This window comes from Protopterus annectens, chromosome 4.part1, assembly GCF_019279795.1.
Source record: "Protopterus annectens isolate FY-2018-M chromosome 4.part1, PAN1.0, whole genome shotgun sequence".
In the NCBI taxonomy this organism is placed as follows: Eukaryota; Metazoa; Chordata; order Ceratodontiformes; family Protopteridae; genus Protopterus; species Protopterus annectens.
Window position 1 is genome coordinate 116622667 of NC_056734.1, and position 16790 is coordinate 116639456.

Sequence of the window (16790 nt, forward strand, 5' to 3'; positions counted from 1 at the left end):
CGAGATCTGAGTAGTTACCGCCTAGCATTGTGGGATATAGGGGAGCCTCGAGCCGGTGGAATTAGCTCTCGAGCTTTAGTATTGGCCGAGTCGGAGCCGAGGATCGGCTCCGAACCCATCCAGCAAGAAAGAAGGCGAGAAGAAGACAACTAACATGGAACGTTATGGTAGGTACATAACTTCTTATTTTAGCCCATAGTTTTAAAGGGCTTGTTTGATAAGTTTTTGGGTGTGTCTTGTTCATTACAGTACCCTCTCTTGAGATTCTGTGTTCCAGTATGGCTGACCAGGATAAGGATAAACACCCTAAATCAGGGTTTAAGAAATGTCCAAAATGTGGCTAGAAAATGTCTGTCACTGACAGCCATGTAAATTGTGTATACTGTTTGGGAGCATTGCACCTTCAGGAAAGCTGCTCCATTTCTCATCCCTTCTCTTCTAGGGTTCTTCAGGAGAGAAAGAGAAAGTTAATAGACAGAGGTTTAATCAAACCATCTTTTCAAGAAGCTTTGAGCAACCAAGACAGGTCTAGCAAATCCTCAAAGTCTTCTAAGTCGTCGTCTTCTTCTGAAGTAAAAAACCTAAAAAAAATTTTGATGTCGGCTCCACAGCCCTTGATACCGACTGTCTTGTCCTTTCGGAGCCGGTCCCCTGTCTTGGAACCGGTGTCCGAACTTCCTAAATCTCCACTCCTGCAATCTGTACCTCCTTCTATCCACTCATCTCTGTCTTCGATAAGCCTTTCTGATTTGGATGTGGATCATGTAGTGCAGAAGCTTTTACAGGCACTGGCGTTTGCTAAATTTTTATCGGCTCCAACCCAAATGACTTCGGAACCGAACACCCTTTTACCATCTACTACTTTTCCTCTTCCGAGCCATACCGGTCCTTCGGAGTCAGAGGAGTCGGGTGTCCTCAGCTCCGTTTACTCTGAATTCCTCGGCGCCGATCGAGGAATCTAGGAGCTGACAATCTCTGGTCGGGTCCGAGGAGGATAGTTGGACTGACTTGGTTCCAACTCTGCCTCTCTGGGCTTCGGCTTGGATGAGCTCTGCTCCTACCTCTGGCTCGGAGCCCACTGTTCCGGGGGTATCAACGGTTTCCTCAGATCCGTCAGTCCCTTCTCATCAGAGCAGAGGTGCCTTCGAAGCAATGAGGAGAGTTATGTCTCCTAAGACATCTTCAATTTCAGGTCCGGCTACCACCTCCCCAAAAGCGCCTGTATCTGCTTCTGCTTCACAGATCCTTGCTAAGCGTAGAGACCCAGAGCCTCAGGAAGCCCCATTGGGTGGTTCCTGCTCTTCTGAGACCTCACCAGAAGTTCCACTGATGAGGTTCCTAGGAAGCGAATCTGTAAGAGGAAGCATTTAGACTCCCCACAGGAGTCTCTCACATCCGATACTGACTTGGATGAATCAGAAGGGTCCCCACGGTCCCTCTGAGGATATCTCTTTTGCGAGATATTAGAAATCCTTAGGTAGAGGGGTGACTGGCAGTCCACCAACCCTACTGAAGATGAGTCGGTTCTCCTGAAGGCTTTCGGGTCTCAGCCCTCCACCTCTTGGGTGTCTCCACCCTTCGATGAGCTTATGGAGCTGTTCTCACGAAGGGCGTGGGAGTCTCCGGACGCCATGGAGCCTGTCCCCAGGATGCCTAATAAATGTATATGTGCCCCCCCCCCCAGGAAAATTCTTTTCTTACCAAGGGAGTGCCAGTTGATGCCATGGTGGTGGCGGCAGCCACCAAAAAGGAAATTTTGGAAACTTCTTCCTCTATCCATCCTCCTAACAGAGATTCTAGGATCATGGATAGGTATGGGAAGCACACGTACAGTTCAGCGACTTTTGCACTGCATTCGCTCAACTATCTCACCCATTTTACTAGACTGCAAAGAGATCACCTAAAAGAGCTCGGCGATGCTCTTCAGGGTACAGTAACTGCAATAGCTTCAGATAAAGTTGCCTTCTGGCTTGCCATCCTCAATTCCATAGTAAACTCGTCCATGCGCCTCATTTCATATGCAGCTGCTGGAGCGAGCAGAGCAGCGGGTGCATGAATTCCTCTTAGGAGACACTCCTGGATGCGCTTGATGTTCCTTTGCGGAGCCCTTTAAATCATCCTTTGTCAACACCCCTTTCGATGGCTTGTCCCTTTTTGGGCCCAAAGTTAAGGAAGCTTTGACCAGGTGTGAACAGGAAGGAAAGACTCTGTCTGCCGTCGGAGTCCATTTTTCCACCTCCACCAGACCCTACCCCAAGGGTCAAAGGGGAGGAAAGATGTGGTTCCGTAAAGCCCAAGGAGCCTTTCAGGAGACACATGCTGAACCCCCCCTCCAGGGGCAGAGGAAGGGGCAATAATGGAAGACGCCGCCCTCGCAGTAGAGGGGGTCAACAAAACCAGGGTGACAGAGATCAGTTCTTTGGGAAGCCCTACCAGTGCTCCTGAATGGAGGCCTGACTGTCCTACTATGGAGGCAGTTGGGGGTCGCTTATCTTTGTATCCAGACACCTGGCTCAAAATAAACGACAACTGGGTACAAAGTATTATTTCCAGAGGATATTTCATTCCTTTCGCCACACCCCCTCCACTGACAAGAAAAATCCCGGACGTCCCAGACAGTTACAGGGAACAGGCAACAATAGAGGTCCAAACATTCCTAAGAAAAAGAGTCATCCAACCAGTCCCAGCAGACCAGATAGGATCTGGAACTTACTCAAGATTCTTTTTAGTTCCAAAAAAGACGGGACTGGAGACCTATTTTGGACCTCAGCAGACTAAACAGATCTGTCAAGAAAGAGAAGTTCCGGATGGTCATGCTTCAGTCGATACTTCCCTTTTTAGGGAAAGACAATTGGATGTACTTGATAGATCTTCAGGATGCGTACTACCACATAAAAATGGCCAGACCATTCAGAGATTATCTGCGCTTCTGGCTGGGAGCCCATCATTACCAGTTTTGAGCCCTGCCCTTTGATTCTCATTACAGCCCCCAGAGTGTTCACCAAATGTATGGTAGTGGTCACTGCTCACATGAGGAGTTTAGGATTCCAGGTGTTTCCGTACCTACACGATTGGCTCCTCACCACCATCACCAGGCATCAGCTCATACAAACCAGGGACACCACTCTTTCACTCTGCAGTTATCTGGGCATAACAATAAACTCAGGAAAATCTGCCTTGTTGCCATCGCAACATACCGTTTTTATCAGAGCAGAGTTGGACACCATCACCACCACCACTTTGAGACTTCCAGCAGAAAGTCTTAATACTCTGTCAGCGGGTCCACAATATCATATCCAAAAACAAGGCTCCAGCATCAGAAGAACTAAAATTGTTAGGCATAATGGCAGCTGCAATATTAGCCATTCCGTTGGGTCGCATGCACATGCAGATTCTGCAAGGCTGTTGTTCACTCAATTTATAATGATCACAAACATAAGCAAAAAGGATCTTCAGTGGTGGTTGACCTCTGTTCATGTTACGATAGGTCGTCCCTTTGTTCTACCCACACCAGCGGCCACAGTGACCACGGACGCTTCCCTGATAGGGTGGGGGGCATTTTCAGGAAAGAACAGCCCAAGGCACATGGACCGATCAGGAGACACATCTGCATATCAATGTCCTGGAGATGAGAGCAGTACCTTTAGTGTTGCATTACTTCCAGGACACTCTTCATCTGGGAACAATTGCGATTCAGATGAACAACATGTCAGTACTTGAACAAATGAGGAGAAACCAGATCCTACCTCCTTTGTCATGAGCCCTAAGAGTATGGCAATGAGCTACATCCACCCAGCGCTTTCTGTTAGCAATGCACATCCCGGGGAATTCCAACATGATAGCAGACAAGCTGAGCAGAGTAAGTTAGTTGCCTCATGAGTGGTCCCTCAAGAAAGAAGTAGCAGACAAGATATTCCGCAGGTGGGGCCAGCCTTGCTGCGACCTTTTCACCAACCACATGAACACCAAATATAGAAACTACTTTGCCCTGATTCCCCCTCTGTTACGCACTCGTACATGATTGGCCACTGGGTCTCCTCTATACATTCCCACCAATTCCCTTGATACCCAAAGTACTACAGAAAGCAAAAGCCCTGGGAAGGACCATCATTCTAATAACCCCTCATTGGCCTTGCCAGATTTGGTTCCCCTTCCTTCGACTTCATCAGTTAGAGGACCCTTGGATTCTGGACCCAGTTCCAGATCTTCTGACGCACTCGTCGGGGGAACTTCATCCCTCTCTTCAGTCCCTGAAGCTGACAGCTTGGCTGCTCCAATTCCCAACATAACCTTTCAAATGAAATGCAGTACATTCTAATATCCTGTCATAAATCCTCTATGAGGAAACTATACCTTAGCAAATGGAAAAGATTTTCTATATGGGCCTCTCAAAATAACATTGATCCCTATCAAGCCACTCTGGCCTCCATATTAGAGTTCTTGACCATGATTTCCAGTAAAGGAGCTGCAGCAGCAACAGTTCGGGTTCAGCTTGCTGCTATCTCTAATTTTCACCTTGGATTTGAAGGATTGAACATAATGTCACACAACTATCCAAAACCTTTCTTAAAGGGACTTTTCATCTCAGACCACCTGTGAAATCCCCTTATACCCCATGGAATCGAAATGTTATGCTTTCTTGCATTATTCTCCCTCCTTTCGAACCAGCTTCCTCATGTGATTTGAAATATTTGTCATGGAAGACTATCTTTCTAGTAGCTATCACTTCTGCTTGCAGAGTGTCAGACCTTCAAGCCTTGTCCATAAAGCCCCCTTATTTGATTTTCCATGCTGACAGAGTCTCACTACGAACTAATCCCTTTTTTTTGCGTAAAGTTTGTTCTGAAACTAACCTTAATCAAATGATTGATTTGCCAGTGTTCTTCCCCAAACACTCCAACAACTTAGAGTATATGCTGCACAAGCTTGATGTTCATAGACAGCTCAGATTTTACTTGGCTAGGACAAAAGAGTTTAGGAAATCAGAACAACTTTTTGTTTCCTTTTCAGATTCCAGAAAAGGTATGCCAGTGGCTAAAACAAATCTAAGTGGTTATCCGATTGTATCAGATTTGTTTATTCAGCTGCTAATGTGCCCTTACAACACAAAATTAAGGCTCATTCTACCAGAGCAGTGCCTACATCATCTGCCTTTTCTGCTAGACTTCCTATAGACAACATTTGTGCAGCAACCCGCCTGGTCAAGACCTCATACCTTTATCACTCATTACAAAGTTGACAGGACCTCCAGGGGCAGGGACTTTTGGGTCTACTGTTCTGAAAAACACACTCCCGTGAGCCACCCGAGATAGATGGTGCTTGAGACGCTACCCATCTTTAAGAATGAACAGTGAGATAGAACAACTTCACATGAAGTTATGTACTTACCATAACGTTCCATGTGAGTTGTTCATCTCGCCTTCATTCTTACTTCCCACCCTCCAACCCCCTCCAAGGTTTTTTTCAATGACCGAGATACTAGATTCTTCCTGGTTGCTCAACCCTTCTATGGCTTTCTCTTATAGAGTGTTAGAATGACATATGGTATTATTATATGCAGCAAACAAGATCTGAGGTAACTCTAGGTGCATCATGGGGTAGGGACTTGGCCTCGTGCTATCTGAAGACCTTGAGCTTTGTTGTAGGCCAACTCGGAGCCAAGGATTGGCTCCGAACCCATCTGTAAGAATGAAGGCAAGATGAACAACTCGCATGGAACATTATGGTAAGTACATAACTTCTTTTTATGCTCAATGATTGGTCTAATATAAGTTTTGTACAGGTTTGACAATTAATCTGGATCCCAAGTTGTATGATTTTTCATCATTGCCTCTAATCACCTGGACACATACCGAATCAGCATGCCTACCCAAAGTTCTTACCTATGGTAACCCTAAAATCTTTTAAGTAATCAATCTCTTTTATAGTTCAACCAAATGTATTGACATATTAATCATTCTTAAAATATATGATGCAACTTTATTCTAAGCTGAAACCCAGCCCAGTTTATTAGCCTTATGTGCAATCTCATTCATATAATCGTTAATATTAGAAACATCCAAGTTATTAGTAGCAGTTAATCCAATTTTAAAATTGTCTGCTTATTTACTCACTCAGCATTACTTCTTTTTGGGGTAAAGATGTAATAACTCTGGTAAACATGATTGGACCAAGTACTGAACCCTGTGGAACCCCAGTATTAATTAGCAAGTAGCAGCAGTGATATCATTGAATACTTGCAGATTATCTTCTGTCATGTAACCAGTTTGTAATCCACCTAATGATATAAAAGTTAATATTTAATGTTTTTAAAGCAGTTATTATAGCAGAAAGAGGTACTGAATCAAAATCTTTAGCCATACCTAAAATATGGTTTACTATCAAAAGTTTGAAAGTCAGTTTACCATTGTTCAGATGGTCGAGGGCACAGGTGCAAAATTTGAAAATCCCGACTTGAAATAACATCACCTCCAGAACGTCGAGATGCAGCTTGCATTTGTGGTTTTGAGCGTCACTGTTTACAATGGATCGCACTATGGTGGGGATCGAGAAAACTACCCTTTTCCTCACTGTAGTTCGATCTCTTAGTTGGAGGTGTGGGGGGTGTAGGGGGGCTTCCCCCTCTGTAAAACGTGTGTAGGACATCTCTGGATGTCAAGGTAAGTTGAGTAAGGTCGATAATGTCGAGTTTGACATTGTCAACATTACTGTGTTCAGTGGTATGAGGAAGCGTTGGATGTCATTTTCCTTCATTCAGTTTGAGTAAGTAATTACTTGATGAAGAGAGTTCCAGAATTTTGATAGTAAACCCTAAAATATTACTCCATTAGGTTATCTGTTGTCTAAAACTATAGGTACATCCTCGTAGAAGTCAGTCAAATTAGTGATTTTACCCTTAAAAATCTTAGCTGCTATAAGTCAACATTGTTGGTGCTAAGATTTTTGTTCGTAAGGAACTGCTAACTTTCAATCTATCACCTTTTTTATTAATAAGGGTAATGTGTGATATTTTACAAGATGGTGGAATGAATCGTGGTATAGGAGATTTTGGTGGCTTAATATGGTCCTTAATATTAGAAATGAAAATAGGTGGTTTGATGTCAGTATCAGTAGATGAGTTCCTTTTAACTTGAGAAGGAGCATTTGTCAAAATAGACTTCATAATGATAGGGTGTGACTCATCAGGAGGAATTATATCTTCAATAAGAGAACAAAGGCCAAACATAAAGATGTTGCTGTCTTACTTGGATATATTTACAAGACAGTGATTGAATTAGTGCGCTATAATGTTTGGGTCGTAGGTTAATTTATTGTCAGTCTTGACTGCACAGTTACTATACCTTGACTTAACATTTCTGTTAATATGTTTATATATTTTTTCTTATTACCTTTATCTTTTGCTAATTTTGTTTCATATAACTTTATTCTTTCCTGAATCTTTAATTTTGAAGTCTTACTAATTTTACATTTAGATTTATTGAATTTGGTAGGGCAACACTTAATTCCTAAATGATAATTCTGTTGAAGGGTTTCATGCAGTACAGCATTGAGCTGTTTTCCTTAGAAAACATCATTGTGTAGTGTAGCCCTAATACCCTGCATAAGAACAGATGTAATGGGACACTTTTTGCTTAATTGACTATTGTCCAGCATCTGTTGCTGAAGTTCAGAATACCTTACATGGAAAATAACTACAAAAAATACAAGATGCCAGTATCCTGCTTGTCGTTTTTGCTCTTGATTATCTACTTGCCCATTTTATCTTTGCAGTGCTTCTGAATGTAAACCTAAATGTCACTGATTAATGTGCAGAGTGCAAGTGAGTTAATACTGCCTTTTCTTAACCTTTCTAGATGGACCGTGAAGAGAGTGACCTTGAGATTTCGTCACTAGAGGAAGTTACGCAAGAAACTGCTGTGAAAGACATCCGACCCAAGACAACAACAAGGAAAAGCACAGACTCCTTAGCTTCCCAGAGCACTAGTGTCTGGAGTTCCAGTGGTAGTAAAGCCACAGGCTGGTAGCTGTTCTGTGATCCATCTCATATAGTCCTTGGTGCTTCATGTTATACTAGAGTTGGGTTCTCAGGTCTGGTACTTCTCCTCTAACCTAGCCATCCATTCATTTATCTGAAAGAAATGTGGTGCAGCGGCTGGTCTGCCTTACAGCCCTGTAAATTTCAACTTCCTTTAACACAAATGAGAACTCTGCACCTGGAACCATGGCACAGAGGGATGGAACCTTGATTGGTTAGGGGTGAGCTGATGACTGGCAGGTGGCAGGGACAAAAAGAGGGAAATAAAACAAAAATTCTGCACTTTGGAGACCACCATTGCCCCATAAAGAATAGATTTTGTGTAGCTTTAGTTTATATTTTGAGCTGCAAATTTTGAGAATATCCATTTATTTCAGGTACTTTTTCGGTGGTTTCTCAGAGCGGGGCAGTTTTTAATTATGGAAGGTACATTTTTTTAATTTTAAAGGTTAAATGCATTAGTGAGGGGCAAATATGTGACCATTTTAAACAATGTCAGTTACCTTTCCAAAATTATAACTTCTAAATTGAAAACCCAACAAGCATGAATAGTAAAGGTCTGACAGTAGCCCTTAATTTTTCATTATTGACGAACTCCAAAATTTCAAGACTGTTTTTTTGTTATTGCAAAGTCTATATTTTACTCTGATTGTACTATATTATAAAGTTATCTATATGATGTCCTAGGAAATATCAACATCAGGGACCTTGTTGTACACCTGCAGACCTAAGTTAGACAAATTCTAACCTATTTTAAAATACATGTTTTCTGAAGTAATGTAGCCAAGTTAATATGATTATGTGCCATGACTAGGCATCCCCCATAGCATGGTGTTGCAAATGCAGAATGGCCACAGAGGTTTGAAAACTGGAACTTAGGTTGAAGATGGTCTCCTTCTATTTAAATAATGTAGATGTAAACGTTATAAACACAAGGATACTTTAGATCACTTTTAAAATGAACAAATGGGCTGGATAGTTTATTTCCAGGGAACACCATCCATTGTTATATACGTTGAGTGAGGGCAAAAAAACAAAAATGTTGTTTTGGGACTTGGATCCCTGAGAATAATGGTTTCAGCATTCTGTTTGAACTCTTCTATTGATGTTTTTTCATGGAATCAAAAATGGTTCTGCATCGAAAAATGTCATGTTTCAGGGAAGTATCCTTATTTTAATGCTGTACAGACAGTCACATTCATTTAGGTATATGCTTTCTCAATTTGCTGTTTATAAATATTATGGAGTTATGATGTTAGAAGCTAGATAGTCTAATAATTTTGGAATGGTATGATAACATACCTGTTACCTTGAGAAAGGAATTGCTGAAATCTTAGAATCATGTCTTTGGCATATAGCTTGATACCCCTTTTGTAAAAGGTCTAAAAATGCAAGCAAACAAAAAAGATATGGGAATATGTAGAATCAACGCAACCTGGAAAAAGAACAGGGGAAGCAAAATATCCTACAATCAAACCTTCAAAAATGGTAAACAGATGCTTCCTACAGTAAAATCTGCAGTCAAGTATAATGCAAGTATCCTAAGAGTAAAGATCATAATTAAGGTAGAGAATTAATGGAGGAAGTGGCATAATGTGATCAAAGCTTGGTTTACTGAATTTAAAAATGCTGAACTTTACTCTCACGTATTTATATAGTTTGTGTATATATATATATATATATATATATATATATATATATATATATATGGGATCCGGACACATGCTCGACTAGCATATGTCCGAATCACAAAACATCGAACACACATACACGAAAGTGCTTAACATCGACAAGCGCTTCCATGTATGTGTGCCTGTTTCGTAGATCGGACTACAGTGCGGGTAAGGGAAAATTCCCTTTTCCCCACTGTAGTGCGATCTCGGAGAGAGAATAATAAAGTGGGGGTGTAGGGGCAGAAATGTAGATTTTTTTTTTGAACTACACATACACAGAAGCGCTTTTCGATGTTAAGCACTTTCGTGTATGTGTGTTCGATGTTTTGTGATCCGGACATATGCTAGTCAAGCATGTGTCCTAGACCCATATATATATATATATATATATATATATATATATATATATATATATATAATATGTATGTGTGTGTGTGTGTGTGTGTGTGTATATATATATATATATATATATATATATATATGTGTGTGTGTATATATATATATGTGTGTGTGTGTATGTGTAAAAGGTTACACGTAAAAACTTCAAAAAGGACTCAGCCAAGCTGAAGTCTTCACTGTGTAGTACCTTAAACCTCCTGTCATGGAGGTCCATGGGATGTATGCAGTATGCCAGTTTTTCAGCTACATGGCTTCTGAAAGCCCATGGCATTTTACTTTGTCTTTGTGGGTAAAGTTAGGCCAATAAAAACCTAACCCCACTAACTTTAGACATGCCATGTTTCAGACTTTTTATAACCTCATCAGTATAGCATAAGTAGAGTTTTTGGCTATATTCTAGAAATACAGGGCATAAAACCCTGTCTGCACACACACACACACACACACACACACACACACACACACACACACAATTTTTTCATTTAATTTATAGTCCGTTGCTTTGATTATGGTAAATAAAGGTTTTGCCCTGTCTGTGCTGTAATTTCCTGGTAGCTCAGTTAAAGTAGAATGTTGTGTATGAGCTATTTTCTCTTGACTCAAGTATGAATCTTACACCTTCAGTTTTCTTACTTTACAAGCTTTGAGGTCACCTGACTAGGCAAATCTGAAGGGTCTTTGCCAAAAAAGCAGGCCCTTTTTAGCTGTCTGGTGTTATCCCCTTATAAGGCTAAATTAAAAAGTAGTGAAATAACTTAACAGAATGATCTTAGTGATGTGAAATGGAGTTGGAGTTTGTAAACTCCTTCATACTCATGCACCTAGAGATTGCACTTTTCTAATGCCTTCGTGAAACTTAAGAGACTCTTATTCTGTTGGGACACAGTGTCAAGACATGCTATTACTGTTTTAATTTGAAAATAGGATGCTTCTCTTACAACAACAACAAAAAATTATTTATACTATTGTGAATTTTGTGACACTCCTTACAAAGGATTTTGAAGCACTTTCTGGAATTCCTATCTGAAAAATCCATGTAAAATGTGTTGGTTAGCATTGGTGACCAAATCTGAATGAGTAATGCATGCATCTTCTATTTTACCATGAGAAATTGCTGATAACTAGTGCTTTCACAAGGCAGTTTTTATTCCAGAATGTATGTCATTGCTGAATAGAGCATCCAGTTATAATTGACCCACATTCTATTCTCCGGTCTTCTGACAGAACATTGTAACACTTAATTTCATTTGGAATATGGTTTGCAGTGGGAAGAACAAGTACTTCCCCTTAAGGAAACTGGATTTGATGATCATACAAGGTACTTCCTATCCTGTCCACTTTTCTAAAGCTACCTGTCCTCGATAACTGAAAGCAACAGTAGCATGAGATGAGTGGCTCATCACATACTGTTAATAGAATGCATATTTTCCATAATTCAGCATGTCTGTCATTTTGATTGATGAATTTTCTAAAGTTGCCCCTATGTAGCAACTTGTTTTTACTCCACAAATGTTTACTACAGCCAAACATCAATTTTGCACATGTAGTTCTTTTTGTTTTCGTTTTTATAATGTGTATTTTTATGCATTTCTAAATGTTATGCTGTGTGGGGTTTTTTTTCCTGAGTTTGGAGTCCTGACTATTATTTTAAATATTAATTTTTTTGGGATGTTTACCTCAAAAGCTTAACAGAGAAACATTACTTAACATAATCATGTTTTATTAATACAGTCACTGGCTAAGATAGCATTAAAGGGAAAGATTTTTGTTGCATGCAAAGTTCTGTTGCTTTTCTGATTCTCTTAGCAAGTGTCCTTGTATCTCTTGTTTTTACATGCAGGCTACTTTTTTTGAAATGACAGACCTGTATTGTACTTTTGTTATCTGCTGATGCACATTATAAAATCACAATGCTGCTAGCTATATCATATTACAGTGCGAGTGACCAGATATAGTGTCTAAACAGTATTGATGCTCTAACAGAAATGCACAGATAAAACCTGAAAAGCTCCAGAATGATGATGATGTTTAATGGAGTGAACAAAAGTACTATTTGACATTTATTGTTTCCAGACTGTTGCAATAAATCTCCCTCTTTAGAGTGACTCTTTACTTGTTGGCAAATAATAAAATGTATTTTTACAATTAATTAACCTGAAGTAACTAGAATCATTCCAAGAAAAACAAGAGAGATGATTTTCAAATATTGTCCCTGCTGCACTATTAATAACATTGATTTTATAGTATACCAGCAGTGAACTGCCAGTCCGTAGTGAAAATTATCTGTGACAGTCTGATCTCACCATGGGCTTTGAAGAAACTGTTTGTAGTCCCTATGGATGTGTGAGGGTATATTAGGGCAAAGTCTCTGCATCTTACTAAATCTGCTTGCCTCTCTTTTTCAGACATCCTCATAAAGTAACTGGTTCCTTGTACTTTTTTTTACATATTGTAATTGCTAGGCTATGAGCAGATCTTATTAGATTTTCTGCAAAGTGCTTAGCTTGCTTAGGGAGGTGCCAGTAATCATCTAAAGGGTGACGACCTTCCAGGCTTCTGCAGAGCAGCAAAAACTATCTGAAGTTTATCATTCATCAGTTTCCCTGTTTATTCTCAAAGGAAGCTCACTTTTAGGGTTAAAAAAGGATAGATTAGGAATCACATCAGGAGTAAGCCAAAAAGCAAAAGCAAAATGGCAGAAATTCCTAATAAAATGTAGGCTCATGGCAACAGCCTTTTGGTGGAATCCATTACCAGGGACTGGATACAAGCTGTATTAACTCTTATCATGATGTCTCCATCACTGGTCACAGTAGATTCTCCTTCCCTCATTATTAGTGCACATCTGACAGATGTTGCTGACTTTAAATCCTTGGTCTTCAATTTTAATTTCTGATGGTGAATTTTTACCTGCTGGAGGTTGTCACACTAAATATGTTAGAATGAATCCTGAAAAACTGCTGCTGAACCACAAGTTGCCACCATCTTCCTGTCTTTTTCTCATATCCACCAGCTTGTAAGCTCTGCAGGGACACATGCCCTTGGATGTTAGTAGATCTGATAACTGATGACCACATAGATTTCATCCCTGGCATGTTGGTTAGCCTTGACTTCTGTAGTACAGGCACCAACAATCCAGTTATTGTTGAAATTTAACTAGAAGCTGCTTATTTGAGAGTGTTGCAGCTTGTGCTAGAAAGCCTTGAAAGCACAAGCCAACAAAACACATAGTCTCTGGCTTTGTCCTGTGCTCCTTCCAATGAGAGAATTTGAAAGATGAGAATAGGACCTCATCTGCAGTTTGATTCAGACTGTAATGGTGATGATGAAGAGAAGAAAATAGCATTTCTTTTGCAAGGATCATATCCTGCAAACCTCCTGGTTCACGTCTGAGTCAGACTTCACTTTTGCTAATACCATAGAATAAACGAGAAAGCTGTGTATACAAGGCACTATACAGATTTCTTCAAGAAAAAGATGTGATGAACTGATGAAACTAGAAGAAGAAAATCCTGTCTGTGCCTGTCATTCTAAAGCAGTCCCAGGATTATAGCCTTTTTTTAACATGTAATCCAGACTTCCAGCCTTCACTTCCCAAAAGGCAAAGTTGATTTTACAATGTATCACACTAAATGAAGAACTGAGTAGACCCTGAGGATGCCTACAACAGGGACTTGTAGAGCTCATAGAAAGTTGGGCACAACAGACCCCTTCCCCTAGATATAGAATCTAGTACCTTTGACAACTTAGGTATGGGAAGCTATTCTTTTTGTGCAGGAGCAGGCAGCCTTAGTATTCTCAGACTTGCACTGTAATATACTAGACACAAGGGATTCAAGAAGGTACTGCAATGTGTACACCTCTGTGCAGACATCTGGGTACCATTATTTGATTCAGCAACTGCCCTAACATGGTGCCGCATGAACCTCTAACTCTCAAACTTCCAGCACTGTATAGGGCTGTCCCTGTGGCCATAGTGAATGTTAATGAGCCATTCCAGTGAGAGAGACATATGCTAATTAGCTTTGTGCTGTCTTCCTGGGACTGCTTCCAGGAAGACATCTACATGGTCCAGGAATTCAAGTAGTTGTTGGGTCACATAGATGAGGATGGCCATCCTCATCGTGTTGCAGTATAGAATGCGGCCAAAAGGGTGTGTTCAGCTGCCTGCAATGAATGGGGGAAGACAGTAGACCACCAGGGAATACTCTTAAGTACTGTATTGACACCAGTGGCAGTACAAGAATTGTGGGGTGGGGTGGGACCACTAGACCACCAAAGATTACTTTTAAAGTGCATAATGGCAACAGTGGCAATACCAGGACTGAGGATGGGAGGGTGGGGGATGCAGTAGACTTCTAAGGAATATTCTTAAATACCGTACCAGTACTGACAGCACAACAAAGATTAAAATACAAAAAGTGAGCACTTCTGAAGGACAACCACGTTCTCTAGAGCTGAAACATCTTTACTGAACACCAAACATGTTTGTAGTACACATACACCCATGAATCTTTTAATACTTTGGCTGCTGTCATGGATAATTTTTTTAAGTTTAACATCTAAAAACTTCCTTCTGATGACGCTATTGGTCTTCAAGGCAGATCCAAAGGATTTTTGTGAACCTTTGGAATGCCAAATATAGAGGGAACCTTAGGATGTTCTTTGTGTTTCAATGTTGCAGTCATCACATTTGGGTTATCTGCCTGCAGGTAACCCTCAGTCGGCCTGAATACCAGAGTCTTGGGATTTCTGCTTTGAATGCTGTCGCTTCTTCCATGACGTCAAGTTGTCAGGGGTATAAAACATGCAGCCGACGGCATTACATCAGCTTTTCTTGTTGTGCAGTGTCTGAAGCAGAAGCAGTTCACAAGTGCTGGTCGGCCACCTCCTGAAATTTTCGTTTTTTGTGTTTCAGACCTGAAGTCTTCTAAAAGATAAGTACCCCATTGGGGATCCTTTTTTCTTGCTCTAACTGATGTCAGAAAAAGTTAATAATTGTCTTGCCTGTGGAAAGCAAATGCCTCACAGAGATTTTCATTCTTACTGTGTCACCTGTTTAGACCCTGGCCACGACGTTCCTCGCTGTCGGTTTTGTGCCTTGTTCAATGCCCGAACTATTCGTTGTCGGCCTATTTTTGTTGTAAATTCTTTCACGCTCGTTCTCCATATTCCAAAATGGCTTCGATAAGCCATCTGACTACCGATCTTCTGAAAAAACTTAAGGATAAAGACAGAGACAGATCGCATAGGTCCAAAACTGTTGATGAGGCTTCTGTTAAGCTAGTTGCCAGTCCGCCGGTATTCAGTAAGGTGCTTTTGCAGCCCCTGATACCCTCTTCTACAGATTCACAGGCCTCTACTGAGACCCATTCGGAGTCCGGTATGCCGCGAGATGCTTCTTCGACTATAGAACCTAGGGATGTCTTTACCTTGGATGAGTCCGGAGCCACTGTGCAGGCACTGGCTTCTGAGGGTGTATTCAGGCCTTCCGATTTTCATATTAAACCGACGACTTTGTTTCAAACCAAAAATACCGAATTTCTCAGGCCCAGAGTTCACACTACACCTAGGAAACCGACGATCAACGCGCATTCTCAGGCCCACATGCCTCAGAAACAAATGCTTAGAATGGCTGAATATCTTATAACTTTAATTAGGGGAAGCCAGCCTTCCCCTTCAAAAAGACCAAGAACTGATTGTCCCGATTCTTTAGATCATGAGTCTGTTGACTCTGATCCTTCTGATTACCAGGACATACCCTTATCTACCTATGAGGATTCTGATGCAGAGGATTCCATTCCCTCTGCTTCCCCACCAGAAGATTTTTCTTTTGGTGAAACCCTGGATACCCTTAGAGAGAATTTCCACTGGGAGTGCCAGGACTACCCACAGTCCAAAAAGAGACTCGGGGAATTTTTAAACTTGCCTCAGCACAGGCCTCTAGCTATCCCCCCTGTTCTGGAAATTGTAGATGATGTCTTCTTGGAATCCAGCCTTACCCCTGATACTTTGCCTCCAGCTCCCAGGAAACCTGACTGGTACTACAGAGTACCTGACTCCCACAAATTCCTCTTTAAGAATCTTACTGCGGATCCAGAGACCATTTCCCAGGGACATAAAGGCGTTAAGGCTACAACAGCCAAAAACCCTACCCCTTCGGACAGGGCCTCTAGGGCTTTAGACAGATTGGGTAAGAAGGTACACACCTCTGCTACTCTTGCCATCTGGGCTTTAAATTCCCAGTTTTATATGTTAAAGTATCAACAGCATATTATGGAACTAATTAAACAGAAAATGATGATGATTCCTGATAGTGCAGAACATAAAGATTTACAAGAGTTAATGCATTCTACTAACCAAGTTGTAAAACATACTTTGCGGTGTGGTTTTGATGCCTTAGAAGCATCTTGCAGGGATGCTGTCACTGGGTTTGTTCTTAGAAGGCATGCTTGGCTTAAGGAACAAATCTTGCCAGACCATGTCAAAGCAAAATTATTAGATGCACCATTAAACCGAGAACACCTGTTTGGCAATAAAGAAGTCCTCAAAAAGATGTAGGAAAAATCTAAATCTATGCAAACTGTTAAAGATTTCCTACAGGTGCAGCCACCTAGATTCAGTAGGCATTGGCCTTCTAAAAACTGATCCTTTCCAGTCCCTCCCAGACCTTCTCAGTCCAA

At 41.0% G+C, this 16790-nt stretch overlaps 1 protein-coding gene across 2 annotated transcripts in view; it reads left to right on the forward strand.

The window, feature by feature from the left end:
• DZIP1L (DAZ interacting zinc finger protein 1 like) overlaps positions 1–9746 on the forward strand; it is a 1070134-nt gene extending 1060388 nt beyond the window's left edge. Inside the window, exon 18 of one of the 2 annotated variants that reach the window (XM_044070018.1) lies at positions 7854–9746. In XM_044070018.1, the coding sequence (XP_043925953.1) occupies positions 7854–8024 (171 nt within the window). In that variant the 3' untranslated portion in view covers positions 8025–9746. The remainder of the gene's footprint in view (positions 1–7853) is intronic. The other variant, XM_044070019.1, reaches the window with a different exon arrangement.
• Positions 9747–16790: the final 7044 nt, after the last annotated feature.